Source organism: Chiloscyllium punctatum, chromosome 26 (assembly GCF_047496795.1).
Source record: "Chiloscyllium punctatum isolate Juve2018m chromosome 26, sChiPun1.3, whole genome shotgun sequence".
Classification (NCBI taxonomy): domain Eukaryota; kingdom Metazoa; phylum Chordata; class Chondrichthyes; order Orectolobiformes; family Hemiscylliidae; genus Chiloscyllium; species Chiloscyllium punctatum.
This window is the reverse complement of record NC_092764.1, coordinates 31,752,093-31,778,187: the sequence shown is the minus strand read 5'-3', so window position 1 is coordinate 31,778,187 and position 26,095 is coordinate 31,752,093. Positions and strand designations below refer to the sequence as shown.

Here is a 26,095-nt window from a genome sequence, read left to right as displayed (position 1 = left end):
CAGGAGGGTCCCAAGCACTGAGGATGTCACCTAGACAGGGGACAAAACGTCTGCACCAGAAATTCCCAGCTCGGCGAACAGAACAACAACAACGAGCACCTGAGCTACAAATCTTCGCACAAACTTTAAGTAAAGTTTCTTTGACCTAAGCATACCCTATTTTTCTGTTACACTTGGTGTATGAAAAGTATAATTTGCATTAAAACTAGATTTCCTAAATTGTTCCTTATGGGTTTAAGCCTTTCCCGTTCACAGTAACAGCGTGTACTCACTGAGTTTCCCATTTAGGAGCCTATATCCCTCTATTAGAAGACTGAGAGTCCAACTACCCTGCAGGTCGTGAGCACACAACTAGGGTAATATTTCATTGCACTGCAATTACAACATTTAAAAGGCATCTGGCTAGGTATATGAATAGCAGGTGTTTAGAGGGATATTGGCCAAATGCTGGCAAATGGGACTGGATTTATTTAGGATGTTTGGTCGGTATGGACAAGTTGGACTGCAGAGTCTGTTTCCTTGCTGATCAGCTCTATGACTCTATGCCCTTCATGATTTTAGAAATCTCTACATAAACATCCCTTAACCTCCTACACTCCAGTGAAAATTGTCCCACCCTATTTTTATAATTTAAACCCACCATCCCAGAAACATCCTGATAAAACTTTTCTGAACCCTCTCCAGTTTAATAATATCCTTCCTATAACAGGGCAATCACCATTGCACTCAGTACTTCAGAAGAGGCCTCACCAATACCCTATACAACATGACGTCCCAACTCCTACATTCAAAAAGTCTATGTAATGAAAGCAAGCGTGCAGCACAGTGGCTCAGTGGTTAGCATTGCTGCCTCACAACTCCAGAGACCAGGGTTTGATTCCAGCCTCAGGTGTGGAATTTGCACATTCTTCCTGTGTCTGTGTGGGTTTCTGCTGGGTATTCTAGTTTCCTCCCACAGTCCAAAGATATGCAGGTTAGGTGGATGGCCATGCTAAATTGATCATAGTGTGCAGGCTAGGTGAGTTAGTCATGGGAAATGCAGAGTTTAAAGAGTGGGTCTTGGTGGAATGCTCTTTGGAGGGTCAGTGTGGACTCGATGGGTTCAATGGTCTGCTTCCACACTGTAGGGATTCTAAGAAAATTAACCATCCTGTCTATTTGTGATGCAAATTTCAAAGAATTATGTACCTGCATTCCTAGATCTCTCTTCTATAACACTCCCTAGGGTCCTACCCTTAACTGTATAAGTCCTGTCTTTGTTTGTATTACTAAAATGCAGCACCTCACATTTATCCAAATTAAACTCCATCTGCCACTCCTCAGCCCACTGACCCAATTGATCAAGATCTCTTTGTAATCTTTGATAGCCTTTTTCACTGTCCACTATACTCAATTTTGGTGTCATCTACACTTACTAACCATGCCTCCTATAATATCATCCAAATCATTTACACAACTGACAAAGAAAAATGGACCCAGTATTGATCCCTATGGAACACCACTGGTCACAGGCCTCCAGTCCAAAAAACAAACCTCCATCATCCCATCTCTCTCTGTCTCCTACCGTCAATCCAATTTTGCATCCAATTGGCAAACCTGAATCTCATGTGATCTAATGTTGTTAATTAGTCTACCGTGCGGAATCTTGTCAAAGGCTTTACTTTTAGCGCCTACCCTCCGGCAGGAGTAGCAGCTGTTGTTAGGGAGCCGTTGCTCAGGAATCTGCACCTCCGTATTCGCGGGTTCGAGTGGCTGTCAGAGGGGAGGGCTGTGGCAGTGAGGGTGACGAGGGTCGGGGACGTGATGGGTGATGGACGTGATTTGCACTCCCTTTTAGATTTTCTCAAAACCTCCTCCTCTGCTTTTGGTTGCACTTCAGTCCCACACTCCTGATCTTCGGGCACCCAGTACTGAGGAGAGAGGGTAGGTCTGAAGACCTCCACGTGGGTCTGCTCCTGGGCCCGGCCATAAATAGGTCCAGGCAGCGGGCCGTGGAGGGGGTCATTAGGGCCGTCTGCCTGCCCCTCTTCAGCAGTTACGTTAGAGCCCGGGTGTCTCTGGAAAAGGAGCACACGGTGTCCACCAACACCCTGAAGACGTTCAGGGAGAGGTGGGCGCCGCTGGGACTGGAGTGCATTATTTCCCCGTCCAACTCTATTTTGATTTAGTCCCTGCCCTCCCCTTCACTGTCTGATCACACAGCATTGCCCTTTGATGTGAAGGGTACTGCTTGTCACTGGTCACTTGGGTGTTTCTTTTCTCCCTGGTGGTGGAAATTTGAATAAAGATTCAGGAATAAAAAAAATTAAAGACTTTACTAAAGTCCAAGTAAACAAAGTCATCCGCTCTGCCTTCATCTACCTTTTTGGTTACTTCCTCAAAAAACTCAAATTTGCGAGACAGGATTTCCCTGGCACATAACCATGCTATCCCTGTTCATTCCTGATGTCTTCAAAGGGATATAAATCCTGTCACAATCACTTCCAAAAACCTACCCACTACCGATGTCAAACTCACATATCTTTGATTCCCAAGCTTCTCCTTCCAGACTTCCTTAAATACAGGCACAACATTAACCACCCTCCAGTCCTCTGACACCTCACCCATAGTTATAGATGATGCAAATATATCTGCTAGGGGCCTCCAATCTCCTCCCTAATATCCCCCAATGTCTTGGGATACACTTGATCAGGTCCCAGAGATTTATCCACCTTTATGTTTTCTAAGACATCTAGCATTTCCTCTTCTGGAATGTGAACTGTTTTCAAAATATTAATATTTATATTAGAGTTCTCTTGCCTCCATTTCCTTCTTCACAGTAAAACCCTGATGTGAAATATTCATTTAACATCTCTTGCCATCTTCTGAAGTTCAACACAAAAATGACCTTGTGGGTCTTTAAGGAATTCTACTTTCTCTCTAGTACCTCTTAATGTACTTGTAGAATCTCTTTAGATTATCTTGAACCTTATCTGCCAAGGCTATCACGTATCCCCTCTTTGTATTCCTGACTTCCCTCTTAAGAATGTCTACATCTAATAGATTTTTAAAATTCTTTAATAGAATCTCAATAACCTTCTTCATTCATTCTTCCTTAATCTTACCAGCCATACCTTCCACTCTAACAGTAATATAATGCCTTTGAGCTCTCATAATCACACTTTTGAAAGCCTCCCACTTGTCAGTTGCCTCTTTACCTCTGATCAGTCCACTCTAATCAACTTTTGAAAGTTGCGTCTCATATTAAAATTTGCCTTCCTCCAATTAAGGACTTTTAACTTTTATGGAAGGTTTATCCTTTTCCATAACAATTTTAAAATTAATAAATTATGATCGCTAGTCCCAAAATATTCCCCTAACATTTCAGGCACTTGCCCAGCCTTAGTTCCCAAGAGGTCAAGTTTTGCTGCTTTTCTAGTAGGTACATTTACATAATGAGAAAAAAAATGTTCCAAGAATTATGTTTATTCACAGAATCACAAAACCTACGTAGGAAAAACAATCTAGGTCAAGGTGAAAGAGCAAAACAATGGGACCAACTGGATAGTTTTTAAATAAAGGGCATTGAATAATTATCTGAAGAGAAAACAAAAAAAATACGGGGTTTAAGGAAAAGTCAGGAAAGTGGGACTGGCTGACTTAATTTGACAAAGAACTGCCTGCACATGACACCCAGAATTGTCTTCTTCTGTGCTGTAACCAATCTGATTCTAAGTGCTGCCATAGTAAATGGCCTCCTTTTTGTTCTCTATAATACGAAAGGATCAGCTTTAGTAATTAAGGAAGGAATTGTTTCAATAATAAAGGATAAAGAGGTAAACTGGCAGTGAAGGATAGGACTTCAGAAATAGAAAAAGAATTAAGACCATAGTGAAAATTGTGTATATGAGCCCTGATAATAGTTATGAAGTGGTGAATTGTAAAAACGAAGATATTATACAAAGATGTAGTTAGGCAGAGTGGTTTTAATGGGTTTCTAGTCTTCATATAAACAGCAACAATATTCCTAAATCAAGGGGCATGTAATGTTAGATCTAGTAATTAAAGCAGCCTAACAGTACATGCCTTTACAAAAGAAGTGAGAAACAATGTTTTCGCTCAGCAAGTAGTTAGGTTTGATATGCCTTGCCTGAAAGTGCAGTGGAGGCAGGTTCAATTGAGGCATTCAAAAGAGCATTAGATAATTATTTGAATAAAAAGGCATCTTTGGAGAAAATCCCAGAGATTAGCAGAGGTAATGATGACAATGAGGTGATGCAGACACAAAGGGCCAAATGGCCTCCTCTGTGCCATATTTCTGTGATACAAGCTTACCCACACTGAAACTTCTGCAAACACTCAGGGCGGGAGTGTCCATAATGAAACTGACAAATCAACATGTTCACTTGTTAAGTGTTTATTGGTATGCTCAGTTTTGATGAAGCAGCTTCTTGCTCCTTCTTTATACAGCTGCACACTGATCTCCTGAGTATCTCCAGCTGATCTGGTTTTCCTCTGTGTAAAATGTGCTTGTGAAAATACCTAATAAAGCCAAGATTGCTCCAAAAAGCACACTCACTGGTAAGATGAACAGATAGGAAATAGACTCAGTTATCTTGTTTAGAAACTTTCACTTCAGAGAAGATTGAAGGAAATGCGTAAAGGGAGAATTTTTCATTATAAACTCTATTTGCTGCACTGAAACAGTAGCTGCACATCCGCCTATAAAAAGCAGAATTCCCTTAGTTTTGACATAACATGCTGAAATATCAGAAGCCTTAAGAGTGCCCTGTTCTTAGTTTTTCCTGCAATTCCACCCTTATCTCTAGCTTCACAGAAGTTCAGAGAATGAAGGTTGACGAATACAGAACCTCCCCAGTGCAGATAAAGGCCATTTGGCCAATCGAATCTGCAGCAACCCACCAAAGAACATCCCAGTGGGACCTACACACCACCCTATCTCCAGAACCCCATTGCTAACCACCTAGCCTGCACATCCCTGGACACTATGGGCAATTTAACATCATCAAAACACCCAACTTGCACATCTTTGGAATGTTGGAGGAAACTGCAGTTGGTGGAAGCCCACATAGACCCAGGGAAATGTGCAGACTTCACAGTCTCCCATGATTGGACTCAAACCGACATCCCTGTCACTGAGGGGCAAACCAGGGTGCAAACCACCACATCTCTGTGGTGCTCCTTATTGACTGAAGTCTCACAGTGAGCATTGTGCAACTGAATGGATCCTAAGAATTCATTTGAAAGCTATTTTTGTAGTTATTAGATTAGATTAGATTAGATTACTTACAGTGTGGAAACAGGCCCTTCGGCCGAACAAGTCCACACCGCCCCACCAAAGCGCAACCCACCCATACCCCTACATCTACCCCTTACCTAACACTACGGGCAAGTTAGCATAGCCAATTCACCCAACCTGCACATTTCTGGACTGTGGGAGGAAACCAGAGCACCCAAAGGAAACCCACGCGGACACGGAAATAATGTGCAAACTCCACACAGTCAGTCGCCTGAGGCGGGAATTGAACCTGGGTCTCTGGCACTGTGAGGCAGCAGTGCTAACCACTGTGCCACTATGCTGCCCACAAAGTGGGTATGTGGGTATAAGTGGGTATGACATAAATGTTTAGCTTTAATTTGGTAACTGGCCCTATATTCTGGTCTTTTAAAACGTAAAAACAAGTGACATTGAAAATTACAAGAGAGTGAAATTCACCTTCAGCACTAATTCAAAAATGGGTATTGCTAGATAAGCAAATCTAGATCCTTCTAAGGATCTCAACTGAAATGAAAATTAGGCAGGGTGTAAAACAGACGACCTTAATCAGGAAAATAACAAATTGGAAACAATAAGACAAAATTGCATGTATGTACATTTCAAATAATTCAGGTTCTCCCATTGTGGCCATGTTTATTGCTGTGCGTGCATGTTAATTCATTGGCTGACATTTTTTAGTTTTCAGGTTGTAATCTATTTAATGTGCTCCCATCATCATCAATTTCTCAGGTGTTACATATTCTGGATGCTTACTTTTCTGATTATATAATACTGATAGACAGACGGTTAGATCTTAGGATTCAAGAGATATTTGTTGGCAGAAGCTAAAAATCCAGGCTGATAAGAAAATGAAAACAGCTTAATAAAATAAAATTGATGCACACAGATTATAAGTAACAGTTTATTTTTCAAGAAAATCTCACACATAGCACTGTTTTCACTTAAAATATTAGACATCTTAAAAGCACATCTCAAAAAGGCATATTCGTCATAGCTTTTTGTCTTGTATTCTTCATGACATTAACAAGAACACTAATGTAAAAGGAATCAATATACAGTGTACGTGAAGAGAGTGAATATATGTTTAAAAAGTTAAGTCATTAACACATTGATCAAGCTGTGGTAGTTTATAAAAAGTAATTTAACAAGAATTTATTCGATTCGGCTGCATTCAGTGTCTGCATCTCCTACATTTTATCAGAATTTACATAATGTTTGGGACATAACAGATACATGTCAAGGTGTCATAGAATCACACATCAACAAAAGGAAACACAGAAAAATTGGAGAAATTAGTACGAGGTGCAACAGGATAATATGCAGTTAATGTGCACCAATTGAAGTGAAAATCTGAGTTCATCATCATGAATCCCAGTTATAAATCTGAAATCACCTATACACAAAGTGGAGGAATTCGATTATCCACAAATGGTATGATGGCACAGTACCAAATTCCATTGACTCTGTCATCCCAATCCGTCCCCAATCCCTGCAAGCTCAAAGTGACAAGGTCAAACCTCGGAGATCAGGATGACTGATAGTGAAGAGAGGATTAAATGTACAAGCAACTTGTACAACACCATAATTAGAAAGGAGATCATTCAAAATGCATAAAAATTAAGTCAATTCACAGTAAAATTGTGGAAAGATTTCCAATTCCCGAACTAGAATCTAAAACATTGCAAATGAAGAATTATATACCCCCACTCCCACTCCAACAACAAGCTAACACAGGTTGTAGACTCTTCCATGAGCACTCATATTATTTAGTCTAGACCAACCACATCATCATCATCATCATTTTATTTTCAACTAGCTTTTATGTTCTGGAAGTATCTGGTTATCCCATGTGAAAAATATAAAATGCTCATAGAGCATCTTAATGTTATCTTATCTCATTATCTGAATTTCTAAGGTTAAACACAAAGTAAGTATGCAGGTGCAGCAAGTAATTAAAAATGGGAAGTTTGGCCTTTATTGTTAGGAGTTTAAAAATAAGGAAGTCTTGTTACAAATTGTTACTGTGCAGACTGTTGGTAATGCCAGCCACACACGAAATACTGTATACAGTCTGTACTCAAATTATAAACTAGCTTTGGAGGTAGTTCAAAAAGATTCACTAGGCTATTTCCTGAGAAACTTATGAAGAATGACTAAGGCCTTTATTCATTAGCATTTAGAAGAATGAGGGATGATCTTATAAAAACATAAGATTTTGAGGGGTCTTGACTGTGTAAATGATGAGGTGATGTTTCCACTCCTACAGGAATATCAAAATAGGGGACATGGTTACAGAATATGGGAACACTCATTTAAAATGGAGATGAAAAGGAATTTCTTCTCCTGAAGGTTAATGAATGTCAGGAATCCTCCACCTGAGTGTGTTCTGGAGGTTAGATCACTGGAAGTATTTTAAGGAGAGCTGGCTAGATGGATAGCTGTAAGGAGCTTACATGCAAGAGGAGTGAGACCTTCGCAGATCAGTTATGACCTTATAAAATAATGTGGCTGATTGGAGGGAACAAATGTCCTACTCCTCTTATTTGTTGAATGATACTTAACTTGGATTGGATCCTATATTTGATGGATTAATCCATTAATTTAATGGATTAGAGCAAGTTTGAGTGACAACATTCAAAAGAAAATACAAATCTATGGTATTTACAATTCAAAGATGCAAATCCCATCTGCATTTGGTATCCACCATTGATATCATTGGCATGCATTCAAATATACAAAAGATGATATTCTGTATATTAGTTCAGTAAAACTTCAGAGAACTTCCACATACTTCTAAACAATTTTGTTCGTGATTTACACATGGATGCAGCACCTTGTTTGTCAATGTTATAAAATTCAAAAGGAATTTCATCAGAAACTAAATTACATTAAAACTATATTGAACAAAAGGTCAACGTTAATGAATAAATACTAGTAATATATTACATTACTATACAGTGTAGGTTTTTTTCCCCCTTTTACACACTAAACTATACTATTAACTAAGCCAAGATCCAGGAATAAGTTTGAAATTGTATTATTAGGTTAGATATACAGGGAGTAATATGAAATAGACAGACAACAAACTTCATACGATTTTTCAGATTTCTACATTTATAGGCTTTAGTTCTTTCTTCCAAATTCAGACACGTTATGTACCAAAAGTTGAAAACATGAACCTTTGCTGATACAAACTGAAACCAGAAGTGGTCTGCATGTGCAATATAACTCAGATAAAAAATGCCACGTTTATGACAATCAATGTAAAGATCTTACAGCTCTCCCTCTAACTGCAGAAAGGTTTCTTTTAGACTCTATTGCTTGGGAAATCCATTCTCTCCAAGTAGGTGAAGGTTGGCATCTTGTATCAACTGTGGCCCCGGCCCTACCTTTGGAAAGGAAAACAGACTTTTAAAAAAAAAAGCTCAATTCTCAACAGAACAAAGTGTGGAATAAAATTAAACGAAAAATTCCCTGCACTAACAAGGAGCTCTCTCTAAAGGGAGGTAAACAAAAACTATCTATCTAAGAACAGAAAGCACCTAAATTCCTTCCAATCCCCCAGGAAAAGCAAACTAAATGTAATTCTAACATCATCCAGTTTAACTAGTTGCATTAATGTACGTTAAATGTATCCAATAAAAATGGTTTGTTCTCATTGTATTCCATGAGATCTAAGCTTGCTAACCAGTCTCCCATGGGGAGCTTTGTCAAACGCCTTACTGAAGTCCATATAGATCATGTCCACCACTCTGCCCTCATCAATCCTCATTGTTACTTTTTCAAAAAACTTAATCAAGTTTATGAGTCATGATTTCCCATGCACAAAGCCATGTTGACTATCCCTAATCAATCCTTGACTTTCCAAATACATGTAACTCCTGTCCCTCACGATTCCCTGCAACAACTTGCCCACCACAGACATCAGGCCCACCGGTCTATAGTTCCCTGGCTTGTCCTTACCACCTTTCTTTAACAGTATCACCATGTTAGGCCATCTGCAGTCTTTAAGCACCTCACCTGTGACTATTGATGATACAAATATCTCAGCAAGGGGCCCAATGATCGCTTCCATAGCTTCCCAGAGTTCTAGTGACTCAATTTCTTTAGTCATCCAGCATTCTCTACATCTACCAGCCTTGCCTTTCACCCTAAGAGGAAAATGCTATCTCCGGACTCTTGTTATCTCATTTCTGAAAGGTTCCTATTTTCCAGCTGACCCTTTACCTGTGAACATCTGCCCCCAATCAGCTTTCAAAAGTTCTTGCCTAATACTGTCAAAATTAACCTTCCTCCAATTTAGAACTTCAATATATAGATTTGGTCTATCTCTTTCCATCACTATGTTAAAACTAATAGAATTATATTGACTGGCCTTAAAGTGCTCCCCCACTGACACCTCAGTCACATGCCCAGCCTATTTCCCAAGAGTAGGTCAAGTTTTGCACCTTCTCTAGTAGGTACATCCACATACTGAATCAGAAAACTTTCTTGTAAACACTTAAATTCCTCTCCATCTAAACACCCTAACACTATGACAGTCCCAGTCTATGTTTGGAAAGTTAAAATCCCCTACCTGATATTTCTTACAGATAACAGATCTCCTAACAAATTTGTTTCTCAATTTCCCTCTGATTATTAGGGGGTCTATAATACAATCCCAATAAGGTGATCATCCATTTATTTCTCAGTTCCACCCAAATATCTTGCGTGGATGTATTTCCAGGAATATTCTCCCTCAGTACAACTGTAATGCTATCCCTTATCAAAAACGTCACTCCCCGTCCTCTCTTGCCTCCCTTTCTGTCCTTCCTGTAGCATTTGTATCCTGGAAAATTAAGCTACCAGTACTGTCCATCACTGAGCCACATTTCTGTAATTGTTATGATATCCCAGTCCCATGTTTCTAACCATGCTGTGCTTTCATCTGCCTTCCCTGTTAGGTGTCTTGCATCAAAATAAATGCACTTTAAATTATCAGTCCTACCTTGTTCTCTGCTTTGTCCTTGCCTGCCCTGACTGTTTGACTTGCTTCTTTTCTCAACTGTACCAGTCTCAGATTGATCTCTTTCCTCACTATCTTCCTGGGTCCCACCCCCCCACCTTACCATTTTAAATCCTCCTGAGCAGTTCTAACAAATCTCCCTGCCAGTATATTATTCCCCTTCCAATTCAGGTGCAATCCATCCTTCATGTACAGGTCACTTCTACTCCAGAAGAGATTCCAATGATCCAAAAATGTGAATCCTTCCCCAATACACTAGCTCCTCAGCCATGCATTCATCTACTTGATCCTCCTATTCCTGCCCTCACTAGTTCATAGCACCCAAGTAATCCAGATATTACTACTCTTGAGGACCTCCTTTTTAAATTCCTGCCTTACTCTCCATATTCTCCCTTCAGAATCTCATCTTCTTCCCTTGTTATGTAATTGTTTACAATGTGTACAATAACCTCCTAATGGTCCTTCTCCCCTTTAGAGAATTCTGCAACCTCAGGAGTTATCCTTGATCAGAGGACCAGGGAGGCAACACACCAATCTGATTTTTCGCTGCTGGTCACAGAAACATCTGTCTGTGCCTAGGACTAGACAGTCCCTAATACAATCGATTTTTTGGAATCTGACATACCTCTCATTGCATTAGAGCTTGTCTTGATACCAGAAACTTGGCTGTTCATGCTACATTCCCCTGAGAATCCATTACCCCCCTACATTTTCCAAAACAGCATACCTGTTTTAAATGCCACAGAAGACTCCTGCACTACTTGCCTACCTTTCCTGGAGTTAACCCATCTATGTGACTGTATTCTCCCTTTCTATAACTGCCATCCATCACATCCCCTTGCTCTTGTAAATTCCTCATTGCCTTGAACTGTCACTCCAACTGATCCATTAGATCTGATAGCATTCGCAACCAAAAGGTATTTATTGCAGATATAATCCTCAGTAACATTGAAACTCTCCCATATCAGACAAGAAGAGCATATCACTGCTCCAAGCTAACTTAATACTAGGGCTGGGGCTGTTTTCTCTGGAGTATCAGAGGCTGAGGGGTGACCTTATAGAGGTTTATAAAGTCATGAAGGACATGGTTAGGGTAAACAGAAAAAGTCTTTTCTCTAAGGTGAGGGAATCCAGAACTTGAGGGCATAGGTTTAGGGTGAGACGAGTAAAATATAAGAGAGACCTCAGGGGCAACATTTACACGCAGAGGGTAGTATGTGTATGGAATGAGCTGCCAGAGGAAGTGGTGGAGGCTAGTACAATTGCAACACTTAAAAGGCATCTGGATGAGTATGAATAGGAAGGGTTTGAAGGGATATGGGCCAAGTGCTGGCAACTGGGACTAGATTGGGTTGGCATATCTAGTCGGCATGGACGAGTTGGACTGAAGAGTCTGTTTCCGTGCTGTACATCTCTATGACTCTATAATGAAAATAAATAGTTCTTTTGGGAATAAAGGTGATAAACATATCAATATCCAGGAAAAATGCAGAAAATTACTGAGGAAGCAATAAACACATTATTTCCCAAGGTCCACAGAAGCTGTATCTATTTATACACCACTAATTAAAGTGGAGGTGGGGAGCACTGATCCATTAACCTGACCACTAAATAACTGAATATTCAAAAGGTATAGGTCAATTATGGAGAAATGGCTGCTCAGATGTTCCACATATGCCAATTAGCACAATGACCTTGTTCCCTGCATTGATTCACAGGCTTGGAAGCCGCTGCTGCACACCGACTTCGGAGATGCCGCAGCAGTAAAATAATTAGAGCAAATAATGACGTTGATGAAATGATCATGTCAAAGGACTAGCAATCCAGAGACTCAGGTTATTGACTTATGGTTGTCAGTTTACATCATGGCAGCTAGTAGAGTTTAATTTCAAACAGTAAATAAGGAATATAAGTCTAATGTCAGTAATGTTGACCATGACAACTATCACTATCTTGTCATTAAAAAATCCACCTGGTTCACTAATGTCCTTTAGGGAAAGAAACTTGCCATCCTGAATTGGTCTAGACTATATGACTCCAAGATAGAAGTCGGAGGGTTGCCTTTCAGACTGGAGGCCTATGACCAATGGTGTGTCACAAGGATCGGTGCTTGGTCCACTGCTTTTTGTCATGTATATATATGATTTGGGTGGGAGCAATGGAGGTGTAGTTCGTAAGTTTGCAGATGACACCAAAATTGGAAATGTAGTGGACAGCAAAGGTTACCTCTGAGTACAATGGGATCTTGATCAGATGGGCTAAATGGGCTGAGGAGTGGCAGATGGAGTTTAATTTAGATAAATATGAGGTGCCACATTTTGTAAAAGACTATTAAGCAGGACTTATACACTTGATGGTAAGGTCCTGGGGAGTGTTGTGGAACAAAGTTCATAGTTCCTCGAGTTACAGGTAGATAGGATAGTGAAGGCGGCGTTTGGTTATGTTTTCCTTTATTGGTCAGACCATTGAGTATAGGAGTTGGGAGGTCATGTTGTGGCTGTACAGGACATTGGTTAGGGCATGTTTGGAATATTGTGTGCAATTCTGGTCTCCCTTCTTTAGGAAGGATGTTGTGAAACTTGAAAGAGTTCAGAAAAGATTTACAAGAAGGTTGCCAAGGTTGGAGGATTTAGGCTACAGGGAGAGGCTGAATAAGATGGGGCTGTTTTCCCTAGAGCATTGGAGGCGGAGGGGTGACCTTATAGAGGTTTATAAAATTATGACGGATAGGGATACGGTGAACAGACACCTTTTCTCTCAGGTGGGGAAGTCCAAAACCAGAGGGGATAGGTTTAGGGTGAGAGGAGAAAAATTTAAGAGGGATCTAACGGGGCAACTTTTTTGTGCAGAAGGTGGTGCATGTATGGAATGAGCTGCCAGAGGAAGTGGTTGAGGCTGGTACAATTCCAACATGTAAAAGGCATCTGGATGGGTATACGAACAGAAAGGGTTTAAGAGAGATATATGGACCAAATGCTGGAAAATGGGACTAGATTAAGTTAGGTTACCTGGTCAGCATGGATGAGTTGGACCGAAGGGTCTGTTTCCGTGCTGTACATCTCTATGACTGTATGACACCGGAAATGAGAACAAGATGTTTTATTGAATGGCAAACAATTGGAAGGTTGGGGTCATTTCTACAGACGGAAGTATTCTGCGAAGTGGTCTCACTGTTTACATTTGGTCTTGCCAATATAAAAGGAGGCTGCATTGTGAGCAGTGAATGGAGCAGACTAGATTGAAAGAAGTACAAGTAAAACACAACTTCACTTGGAAGGAGCGTTTAGGGCCTTGAATGGTGGGGAGGGAGGAAGTGAAGGGCTAACGTTGTACCCTCTACAATTGTATGGAAAGGTGCCATGGGGGCATGAGAAAGTGTTAGACATTGAAGGAAGGTGTGGTACCTGCACAAGTCTGAAAGTGAAGGGCAAGGGAAGATGAGCTTGGTGGTGGTACCCTACTGAAGCTGGCAGAAATCAATCATGATTCTTTGAATGTGGAGACTGGTGGGTGGAAGGTGAGGGCAAGGGGAACTCGATCATTCTAAGCAAATGGGGATGGGAAGGACGGCAGAGGTACAAAGAGGTTGAACACAGTTGACAGCCCTAATCGACCACAATGGGAGGAATCTCCAGTTGAGGTAAAGAAAGAGGATATTGAAAGGAATATTCTGATGATACCAAATGTGGGAGACGATTAACATTGAGCTCAAAAAAATGCAAGAGACAGCAGTAGGGCAAATAAAACATCATCAAACAACAGAGTAAAAAAAAGCCAGCAACAGGAAGTTATGTGGAGACACTGAATTGAACATTTACCTGAGTGTTAATGATATATTGAATTCCAGACTTAATTGAATCCATCTGGATGCTGGACTTCAGATGCTCTGATACAGATACTGAATTTACAGGCAAACCTTTCAGGAATCTAGGAAAAAAGACAAGACTGTAATAGAATAGAGAGAAGCAAATGCAGTTTGTTAAAACTTTTTTCTTCTCTTTCGCAATTATACAGACTTCATCCACTTTTTGTGCACATTCATCAGAAGCAGTCATATTTTCCAAACTAAAAAATGTAAAGAAAAGAATCAGGGCTTGAAAGGAGGTAAATGCTGATTCAAAACATGGAAGAGATCGTGGAAGGACAGCTTTGTAGCCATCCCAGGAATCCTAATAACTAACTTGCATAATCCCTATCCTCCCTACCTCCCCATATATAACAAGGCTAAGATTTTGAGACAATGGGACGTTTGATGAATGAATATATGAGGAATATCATATAAAAGGCATTGTCAAACAAAACTGTTTCCTTAGGCCTACATGTTAATGAACAATATTAAGGTTAATGATAGTTTGAGTGTACTGGTATGAAAATATTTTAGTTTGCTGCTGTTGTTGCCTTATCTACTCTGGTCAGGAGATCCGCTAACATGGTATACTCCAAGTGTTTGACTTACCCTACCTTCACACACCCACTGTACGCCATCAGCAACCATCTGTGATATCCAGCATCCAAGTGAGCCTAAGTCGACCCCTCCTTCTATTGCCCTTCACTCTTCCCTCAGCAATATGCAAGCTTAACTTCATATTAAATCTAGAATCTAAATGCTCTGACTTCCATAGTTCTAATGAAGGGTGACAGACCTGAAATATTACCTCTTAACTCGCCACAGATACTGCCAGATCTGTTGACCATTACCAGCATTTTCGACTTTGGGTATAATTAAGAAGTGAAACTATTTAATGCCAAGGTTTTAAGTGTACTTAGCACAGCATTTAGTTATTGCAGTTTAAAAAAGAGAAAGTTTCAGAGAAAAATGTTACCAAAATTAATTTTCTAAATTAATTCAGTATCTATCAGAAGATTACTTAACGGTATACACAGGGCAACAAGGTGGGGGGGGGGGGGGGGGTTCAATTTCATACATCAGTGCTACATCTTGCCTTTTTGTAGTTCACATAACTTCCAGAGATAATTTGACAAAATGGTGTTAAAGTTATTAAAATTGAAGTAAAATAGGCAGATACTCAAATTTGAAATTAAAAATAGGGAGCAGGAAGCATTGGCAGAGAGAAAAGGGTTTATGTTTCAAGTTGATAACCTTTCAACAGAACCCTTCTCTCATGTTTGTGCACTTTAAAATAAAGATTTAGTTTCTTTTTCAAGTCAGGTTAATTATTCTGCAAGATACTTGTGCCCTTTTTACATAATTGCCTCTTTTCAAAATTGAAGGCTGCTTTTAATTTTAAAATTTCAAGAAATAAGTTTTCTTCATTTATTTCCCCCTTCAATTATTCAGAAAACAAGCCAACTTCAAAGCTTGCCTCTTTAGCTTGCTTGCATTTTGGAGCCAGTATCCCACAATGCAGTCCTTGTTCAGCCCAATTCTGCTTTTGTTTCATATTTCCTTGTAGCTTTTGATAACTCATTCTGCTGCCATTATCACTGATTATTTTGCTTTTTAGTTAGGAATACCAATAGTTCAGCTTCTTTATCAGCCTCACTTGCAATGCCTTTTTATTGGCTATGGTATTGCAAATTTCTTTAAATTTTCATTGTGCTTTTGCTTGAATCAATTAATTGAATAGTTTGAATTTTTCAATAGCCCCATTTTTCTCCATTGTATTTTTCAGCAGTCAGCATTTTTGTGTTTTTAGCATTTATAAAAGCCCTTACTCCTTTTTTACTTTTAACTTCATTATATTTTAATTACATTTTGTTTCATCTCCCCCTTTTTTGCTATTCTTCTGTCTTTTGTGCTTAATTTGGATTTTTCAGAGAACTGGAGAGAAAACATCTACATCATTCAAAGCCCTCTACAAACACTCAGTATCATGGGAATCTTGTTTGCACATTGCATCTCGCATTGCTGAAAACATTCGAGACAGAATGTGCCTGTTGTAAGCCGCTTCTCAAAGCACACCTTACTTCATTCTGCTATTTAATACATAGGAACAGGAGTAGGCCATTCAGCACCTGTTCACGCCTGTTCTGCCATTCAATGAGATCTGTGCTGATTTGTGGCCTAACCCCATATACATGCCCTTTGCCCTTTGGCCCATGTCCCTTAATACCTTTGCTTAAAAATTTATCTATCCCTGGTTTAAAGTTTACAACTGATTTTGCATCCAGTGCCATTTGTGGAACAGAGTTCCAAACATCCACCACCCTGTGTGTGGCGAAGTGCTTCCTAACCTCTCCAGGTGTGGCTCTAATTCTCAGATTATGGCCCTAGTTCCAGAATCAACAAGTGGAAATAGTTTACCTTCATCTACTCTGTCTTTTCCTGTTAATATCTTGAAGACTTTGTTCAGATCACTCCTTAAATTTTTAAGTTCTAGAGAAAGTATGCCTAATTTGTACAATCTCTACTCACAATGTAATCCCTGAAGAGACAAGTATCATTCCTGTAAACTTACGTTGTACTCCCCCCAAAGCCAATATATCCTCCCTAAGATGTGATGCCCAAATCTGCTCACAGTTCTCCAAGTGGCGTCTAACCAGGGTTTGCTATAACTGCAGCATAATTCCTGCATCCTTGTATTCCAATCCTCTAGATATAAAATCCACCATTCCATTATTTTTTATGATTATTTTCTGCACCTGTTTGTGACATTAAAAATCTATGCACCTGAACCCTTTGGACACCCACTAAATGTAACTTAAGATAGTCTAAAATGTAACCTGATCTATCCTTTTTGGTCCAAAATGGATAATTTCACACTTACTTACGTGGAACTCCATTTGCCACAGTTTTACCCATTCACTTAGTCTATCAATATACCTTTATAAATTTATGCGATCACCTACACTGTCTATAACAGTGCCTATCTTTGTGTTATCAACAAGTTTGAACATACGACTTTCCATGTCATTATCCAAGTCATTAATAAAAATATGAATAATTGAGGCCCTAACACAGATCCTTGTGAGTGACGATTGGTCACATCCTGTCAATTTAAGTTCCTCCCCATTCTTCCTACTTTCTGTATTAGCATGAAATGAAAGCTGCAAAAGGTGAAATCACAGATCTCTTGCTTTTCACCCAGTCTTTTTCACTACTGCATTTATACCATCAGGCACAAATGAACCACTGCTTAGTCAGCCACAGCAGCCTAACGATGAGAAGTGAGAATGCTACAGCTCTGAGGACGAAGTACCACCGTATGATGGGAATATTATAGCCACCAACTCAGATTTTAACACACCACATGGCGAGGCTTCAGGCACAAATAGATTGCAAAATGTCAATAGACTTCATATTCTTGTTTCCCACTTCTGCTACAGAGAACTCATAAGGACTTTGATGAACAGGGTACAGGAGAACTGATAAGCACACATACGGAGGTCGTTGGTAGACTTGCAAGCTTATCAAGGAGCTTGTTGTTTTTAATCAAGGAACAAGGCAGAGTCCAGCTACCTGGCAGAGTTTCTTGCAGAACTGGAAACCCATCCCAATTCCACAATGACACTTGCCGATCCAATTCATGATGATGCGTCCAGTGGCCAATACGTCATTTTCATTGGAATGTGCTGCAGTGGAAATTCAGACTGAAGTCATGGGATCCATACTTGCTGCCACGCAGCTTCAGACTGTTGCCACCAAAACTGTGAGTTTCACTTCTAAAGAGCAGGCAGGTTCTCACAGCTCTCCAGCAATTTGTCCTCTATCAGATGATTAGAACTGCTGAGGCAGGTGACCCAGGGAGTGGCAGTGGTTCTGTGGTGCATATACTTAATGTTATCCCTGAAGATGACAACATTCCTGTTCCCATTACTATTGGTCCTTCAGTACCTTTTCTGGTACCTTTCAGCCAGCCAGCCAGTTGCCATCTATGCTGAAGTGGTATAGTCTGAAGCACAGCCGTCAAGGTCCAGTGCTGCTCAAGATCTTAGTGCAAGGCCACTAGAGACTCCTCTAGTGAGGTCGGCAAGTTGCCAGCAGCCACACTGAAAGCTGTGTGTTTGAGTATGAAAACCAGGTAACATCTGCTAGGCAAGAACCATGGAATCCAGAAAAGGCGCACAATTGAGTTTTGTAGGAATTATTTGAAGTGTATTTGGTGAAGTAGTTATGATACGGTATTTTTCTTTGTTGCTAATACTTCTCAGGATTTTAGCCAAGATGATCATGATATATAGCCAATGGAGCAAAAGATGGTGGTGAATTCTGAAGCAATGCCAAGGGTGGAATGGCATTATAAAAACACCAGAATTGCATTTGCCAGTCAGAGATCCTCAGTAACTTCCCTCTCGCCTCTTGTTCCAAGGTGGCCTCCAAATCCCTGGTGCTAAAGGCAAAACCCTCATGTTTACGGATCTGCTGCTTCCTCCATAGTCTAAGTTGAAACTCAACACATCTTGGTGAGTGCTGAAAAGCAACCCCAAAGCAGACAAGGCAGCAAAAGTTTTTTCTTTGAAAACAGGCTGCCACTGGTTTTCTCCATAACGTACCTTGTGGCTGCATGGCACTTGTTATGGATATGTCGTCCTTGCATGGTTAGGTGATGGACAGGGCCATAAGCCAGATGTGGTCAGTTTGCCTTTTCACCAAACACCTTTGTTTCATCCTGGGGCCCCGAAAGATGGTGAAAATGGCTGTCAGCCTGAGTGTGAAGACAGCAAGATTTCTAATGGTATGCACTCAAAAACATGATCTGGCCATTGTTACACATCAACAATTTTCTTGCAGTTCTCGTATATTTTCCTGTTTACATGTAGTCTATAACCCCTCAAACAAATTCCCATTCCCCATCCCCAAAATACCTTCAGTCTTGTTCGGATCTTCCCTGTCCCTTCACTTTAATTGTAAATTCCTAAACCAATTACTTCCCAAAAATAAGTGATATTTTCATTACCACTGCACTCTCAACTCACTTTCCCAACATACTTAATTACTGTCATGTCCTTCATAAATCCTCAAACAAAATTGCTTTATTCAGGAACAGCACTTGTACATAATTGTTTGCCTCAAGTGACATAAACACAGAAAATGTTGGATGTACTGAACAGATCCAGCCTCTGAAGAAAGAGTTTAATTTAAAATAATTTTCTTCAGAACCTGTCCTGAAACATTAGACTGAATTTCACCAGCAAATTTCCAAGTATTTTGGCGAGTTTCGTGGAAGAATTCTACCCACAAGCCCGAATGAGATTTCTCACACTATTCTCGGAAACTCACCTTACCAGCAGTGCACCACATCTCTATGGTGCACAGTTTATCCTATCTCCCCTCTCACTAGAGGAGGAAGTACTTGCCATTGCTGGAATTTCCCTGGATTCCTTGTGCCTGTACCATTTTCAAACCCTGGCCAGAAAGCAGGTCAAGTGATGCAGGCGAGGAGTTCTTGTTTGTGCACAGATTGGGAGGGAACTGAAAACTCATACAGCTGACACTTTATTGCAAATACTAGTGCACATTCTCAGATGTATTGCTATTGAAGAACAAGGTACACAGCTTACCCTTGCTTAGCCTCAACTCATTTTAGAATCAGTAGGAAAGCCTACTGATGGTTGGAATCTTTCACTTTTATACAGCAACAGCCAAAGAATGTACAAATAAACAGAAACTGCAATTACATCTGGGAACAAATACAGACTGCTTGCCATTCAAGTAGCAACAAACTTATGCTCATTATCTAGCTCTCATTTCATGTAAATGGGTGTCTATTAAACCTTGCCTGGCTTGTTGTGTTGATGATGCAATGTACCATCATGTAGGTGATATTCCTCCTGCTCACTGTCTTCACCTTCTTCTTCAAAAGACAGCTGCCACCCTCCCAGCTTGTCAGAGTCAAAACACCTGGACAATCGCAAGCATGAGAACGTCATCAGAACCTCACCTCGTCTGCTCCATGATAGCCCTGACTGAAGAATGGGCAGCATTGTAGCTTTGTTTGGTCTCAGGCATAATAGACTCATTAGCTTTGGTTTCAAAAAGTTAGCTCTCATCCCCCAGTCATCATTCTTGTAAGGTGTTCAGCCCTTGAAACAAATCAGGAATACAAGAGCTCTCAAAGATATAGGCATTATGGCAACTCCCAAGGTACCTGGCGCAGACTTCTAAGATGTGGTACTGCTGATCATGGCCAATGCGAACATTCCTGGAATTGAAGCCTTTTCTGTTCTTGAAATTATCTGTTACGATAGGGCCCACTCAATTTGACAGGCGTGCAGCACCTTGCACCAAGGGTGAGTCAGTTATGTTGGCAAAGCCTACTGCCCAACTGCAATGATGTCATCACAGGGAAATAAGATGAAGCAGTGTAATGCAAACCACATTTTTATGCTTCAAGTCTTGAAAGCTCCCCCCCACCCTCCCTCCCTAGTGATTCCTTGGAAGCAGCCAGTTACATAAAAAGTTTAGTGTAGCTGTCACCTTGACAGCCACCTGGATATGATAGCCACCCACTCTTTATCATTGAACTATGGCAACTACTGGAGCTGGACCTGCAATAGTAATGTCCTGGACTTTCTTATTTTTGTTGCAACACCATGCTTCTCTCATCTGAAGGAAATGGCATGGAGGGTGATAGACTTGTGATCTCCTCTGAATCTGAGGGAACCTCCACCTGTGACCTCATCAGCATGGTGCATATGTGAGACCAGCATAGAAAATATGTCCACCTCCTTGACTGATCACTGCTGGAAATCATGACAAGCTGCCTTGCTCTGTGGCTGCTGTAGAAGGGAAGACAGGACAGAGGTACTGTGAACTCGAGCTCTGGCAGCGTGGGGAGTGCAAAGTGCAAGAGGCCAAGTCAAGGCAGAGAAGCTTACGCATCTAAACAGGGACAAAGTGACTTGAGTGCTAAGAAAGCACATGAGAAGCTCTCGATGAGCTCATGAGCTGGTTGCCTGTCCCTGCACGCAAAGAATCCTGACAACAGCATTCCAGTGAAAAGTGTTTGTGCACTCCAAAGTGCAGCATTCCAGTGTAGATGCATACTGTAAGGAGAGCTGCCAATGAAGCATGCTCTGAAATGCTAGTGACTATTGTCTGAGATGATTGACTATTGTCTAAATGCAAGTGTCTAGCTGGAGTGGTTATATATGTGTTTGTACTTTTGCATTAGGAACTGTCATTGTCTTTTATGTTCAGCAAGTGGAAAATGAGAAGACACCATATAAATTTCGTTAAATTAGATAATAATGACATGTTAATGGGCCTCTCACTGCTCACCATTAAGATTCTTGTCTTGCTGATCAAAACTTGGTTAGAAATTTGGATTCTTCTCCAATCTAATCCTATTTTTCCAACTAACTTGCCAACGCCCCCACTATTCCGGGCGGCAAGATTTCACCCTTTAACTTGGTTTCTCTCGTCTGGTTTTCTTTTGTTCATTTTTCCAGCAGCCACAGCTTCATGTGATGTATTGCCTTATTAAATGCCATTTCCTCAGAATCCCTACAAGCAATACATGGGAAAACCACTGATTACTAATAGTCTTGCACATAATGAGTGATTTCCCTAAGTGTTGCAATTAAGACCCACAACAACTTACGCATTGCACTTTGCTGAACTAATAGAAGAGAATGCCATGTTCGGTCATTATCTATTGCTATTACATTAAATTTACAACCTTGACAACCTTACTGGAATTTTACTGCCGAATGCCAAGAATTTATTATTTACTATAACGTAATAAATACTTTGTACACAAAGGTGACTGAGTCATGCTTAGTGGACAGCTTCCAAATTGTTCATCTGGAATGTTAAGAGAGAAAGCCACCTGGATATTCGAAACCTGACGAACATTCATTTCCAGATGAACACATGAAAGGGTGAGACTGGGGGGGGGGGGGCGCAACCAGAGAGGTCAGCGAGGAGGGAGCAGTGAGGGTGAGGCCGGGAGCGAAACAGACAGACATAGGGTCATACACCACGGAAACAAACAGACCCTTTGGTCCCACTCATCCACATTGACCAGATATCCTAATCCGACATAATCCCATTTGTCAGCACATCCTTCCTATTCATATGCCCATCCAGATGCCTTTTAAATGTTGTAATTGTGCCAGCCTCCTCCACTTCCTTTGGCAGCTCATTCCATACAAGCACCACCCTGTATGCAAAAATGTGCCCTAAGGTCCCTTTTAAATCTTTCCCCTCTCACCCTAAACCTATGCCCTCTAGTTTTGGATTCCCCCACCCAGGGAAAAGATCTTAGCTACTCATCCTATCCACGTCCCTCAGGATTTTTAAAACCTCTCCAAGGTCACTCCTCAGCCTCCAATGTTCTAGGGAAAACAGCCCCACCCTAATCATCCTCTCCCTATAGCTCAAATCCTCCAACCCCAGCAACATCCTTGTAAATCTTTTCTCAACTTTTTCAAGTTTCACAACAACTTTCCTAAAGCAGGGACAGCAGAATTGAAATCATATAGGCAACCTACACATTAAGAATGCTGCAGTATGACCCCATCTGTCCACTGCCTCCATGATATCAGATGGCTTGTCAACCATCCTTGTAAATCTTTTCTGAAAGTTTAACAACAACCTTCCTGTGAAAGGTCTACCCAAACTGACAATCACATGATGTCCTAAACTCCTATACGCAGTGTTCTGACCAATGAAAAACAAATTGTGCCAAATGCCTTCTTCAGTATATAAATGATGAAAAGCAGTGGACCCAGCAGCAATCCTTCTGGCACACCACTGGTCATAGGCCTCCAGTCTGAAAAACAATATTCTATCACTACCCTCTGCCTCCTATCTTGAAGGAAATTTTGTATCCAATTGGTTAGCTCCCCAATCCCACGTGATCTAACCAGTCTACCATGTGGAAGCTTGTCAAATGCTTTGCCAAAGTCCATATAGATCAAGTCTACCATTCTGCCTTCAATGTTTTTTGTCACCTCTTCAAAAAAACTGCATCAAGTTAGTGAAACACTATTTCCCCCACACAAAGCCATCAACGTAAAAACATTCCATCTCTCCACTACTGGCAAAGTGGTAACAATATGCAACACTTTACAACAACAAATTAACAAGGTACATTCAACAGAACCCAGAAAACCTGTGACCTCTGACACATTGAAGGATAAAGGCATCCGATACAAGGGGAAACAACTGCTCCAAGGCATATATCATTCTGACTTGGAAATAGATCACTGCTCTTCACTATCTTGGAGGTTAAAATCTGGGACTCCCCACAAAGGACAAGGAACAGACCTACATCAAATCCATGGGGTATTAAGGACAATTAAGGATGGGCCACAAACATTTGCCTTCTAGTGTCACACACTAAAGAATAAACAGGATGGAAGTAAAGGGCATAGCATTCAAGTGAATAGCAGATACACTCTCCTACTGCTAGACAAATAAGCATGTGTTCAGCCCTCTTTTGCAACCTAGAGCTATATACACAAGACTCTGGTCCCTAGAACACCTCTGCAGTTTTCTTTCATTGGTGAGTTTTATCTCATTTAATTTTTATCTACAATTTCTAACAACCCTCCAATTGCATTTGCCATTCCTGGTACTGTACCCTGACATTTGTCTTCCCACATTACTTGCATTAACATTACTGATTTAAATTCCTACACTACAACAACAAATGAACAGACACTGCAAGCATCGCCAGAAAGGAATGTTCCCTCCAGTCAGGGAACACTTCAGCGGGCAAGAACATTCAGCTTTGGATCTTCAGGTAAGCAGCTTCCAATGCAGCCTTCAAGATACATAACAACACAGAATTTTTGAGCAGAAACTGATAGCCAAGTTCCATACCCATTAGGGTGGCCTCAACGGTGACCTTGGGCTCATGGCACGCTACATGTAACCCCACCACTCTGTTCTGTATGTAAAATCTTCCTTACTGTTCTGTTTTGATATCACCACCTTTATGACTTGTTATTACCTCTCTACCTTAATTAGTTTGTACAGTTTTGGATGTCTTGTTCCTTTGGTTAGACCCTCATCATGCGACTCTGATACCCATTATTTTATTCCGGCCATTTGGTTCACCTCTAGCATCATCTTTTTTGAAGTTTTGTAACAATTTCTCTGCCTTAATTAAATCGGTTCATTGGTCATCCCTTCACTTGCTTTTCAGCTGTTGACACTTTACTCATACCAGTTGACACCTTTGATCACATGCAGAGACTTGTTATTCAGTCTGTCGACACTCCACTCATAATATTTGTACTTATCTGTTGACACTCTTAATTACTTGGAATTATTTTGCTATTATATCTCCGCCGATATAGTCTGTGCACTTCCCTCCACGTCACCTTATGAAGCAGCAACATTCCGAAAGCTTGTGATTTTAAATAAACCTGTTGGATTATAACCCGGTATCAAGTGATTTCTGAAGGTGTCCACCTCAGTTCAACATCAGCATCTCCACATCAAAAATCAAAGTGACATGGCTGTTTCTCTCTACCGATTGAGGACAACAAAAGTTGCAAATTGAACAAATTTCAGGTTATAATAGAAAAAAAATTGTAGGACTCACTGTTCACCATTTTCTTCAGGAGGGAAGTAATGTTTCACAACTTCCACAAACTCATCCACATGCTGCTCCCGTATGTAAATGACTGCATTAGGACCTGCATCAAATGTGTATGCTACCTAATGTAAACAAAAATTGCATCAAAAAGCAATACCAGCCCAATTTACAGATTATCTGCACATATTTTCAGTACATTCTTAATTATTAGCCATATCACAACATAGGTTATATTCCATCTTTCAGTTTCCACTGTACAATGGAGCTCATATCAATTCTGGTCAGGAACTGAAGGGTGAATTAGTAGGCAGATGTTGTTCATAAGCAGTGAGCAATTACTTTAGATTGTGACATATTAGTTGACCCAACATACAAGATGAGCTCATTTTGTCAGTGATAAAATGCATGTTTAGACCCATACTTGGCATGTACAAGTTGACCTTCCCTTAAAATTTCAGTTAACAAATGCAGGCTTAGAGCTACACTCAAATTAGGAATTGGCCCAAAATCGTTCAGCTGTATATTCACCTTTGAAATAAACGAACAGTATTAAGGGGGTAATATGACTATAATTCCATGAAGATAGGTGGGACTTTAAGACAACAACACAGCATGCTGTGCATGATGAACAGAACTGGGGTCCTCCTGCAGCACCACCAATGCTACACATTTTTACTCAGCACAAAAGTGGACCTCCAATATTAGAAAGCATGTCTCGAAGCTTCAAAATTTGACCCGTATGTGATGATCTACAATAACTTAATGTCACAACTGAATGGAAATGTTCTAATAGATTTCTAATAGATAAATTAATTATGCATAACAAGACAAATACCCAACATACTGGAATGTATACACACTTGGACCGTCAGTTTAATTATTGAGAGTAATGTTTTTAGCTGCCAGGACAAACAATTCTTTTGATATTTTAATCGTTAAATTTTTTGAAGTTGCTTTGTTTCAATTTTGCTACTTAAATAAGGTAATGCAATACCAAAAACAGGAGCTGAATTTATATGTTACCATGAATTTGTAAATTTCTTTGCAGCCAGTCCCAGTAATGGCAACCATAAATCTATCGTTGATTTTAGGAAAACCCATCTGGTTCAGTAATGCTCTTTTTATGGGAGGAAATCTGCTGTCTGTTCTTGATTGGGTATATATATGCCTCCAGATCCCAGCAATTTGTTGTCTTTTAACTGGCCTGTGAAAGGGCCGACTATGCCACCCAGTTCAAGGGCAATTAGGATTGGGTAACAAGAGCTGGCCTTGCCAGCAAAGCCCACTTTGTTGTGATCACTGACCTTCATCCCTGGTCCAAAACAAATTATCCCACTTCTCTCCCTCACTTTTTTTTTG

The 26,095-nt window shown here is 40.4% G+C and overlaps 1 protein-coding gene across 2 annotated transcripts in view; it reads right to left on the bottom strand.

The window, feature by feature from the left end:
• Positions 1–6,165: 6,165 nt before the first annotated feature.
• mvda (mevalonate (diphospho) decarboxylase a) overlaps positions 6,166–26,095 on the bottom strand; it is a 46,386-nt gene continuing 26,456 nt past the window's right edge. The window contains exons 8-10 of one of the 2 annotated variants that reach the window (XM_072596059.1): positions 24,743–24,858; positions 14,102–14,228; positions 6,166–8,667 (exon numbers count right to left, since the gene is read on the bottom strand). In XM_072596059.1, the coding sequence (XP_072452160.1) occupies positions 8,593–8,667; positions 14,102–14,228; positions 24,743–24,858 (318 nt within the window). In that variant the 3' untranslated portion in view covers positions 6,166–8,592. The remainder of the gene's footprint in view (positions 8,668–14,101; positions 14,229–24,742; positions 24,859–26,095) is intronic. The other variant, XM_072596060.1, reaches the window with a different exon arrangement.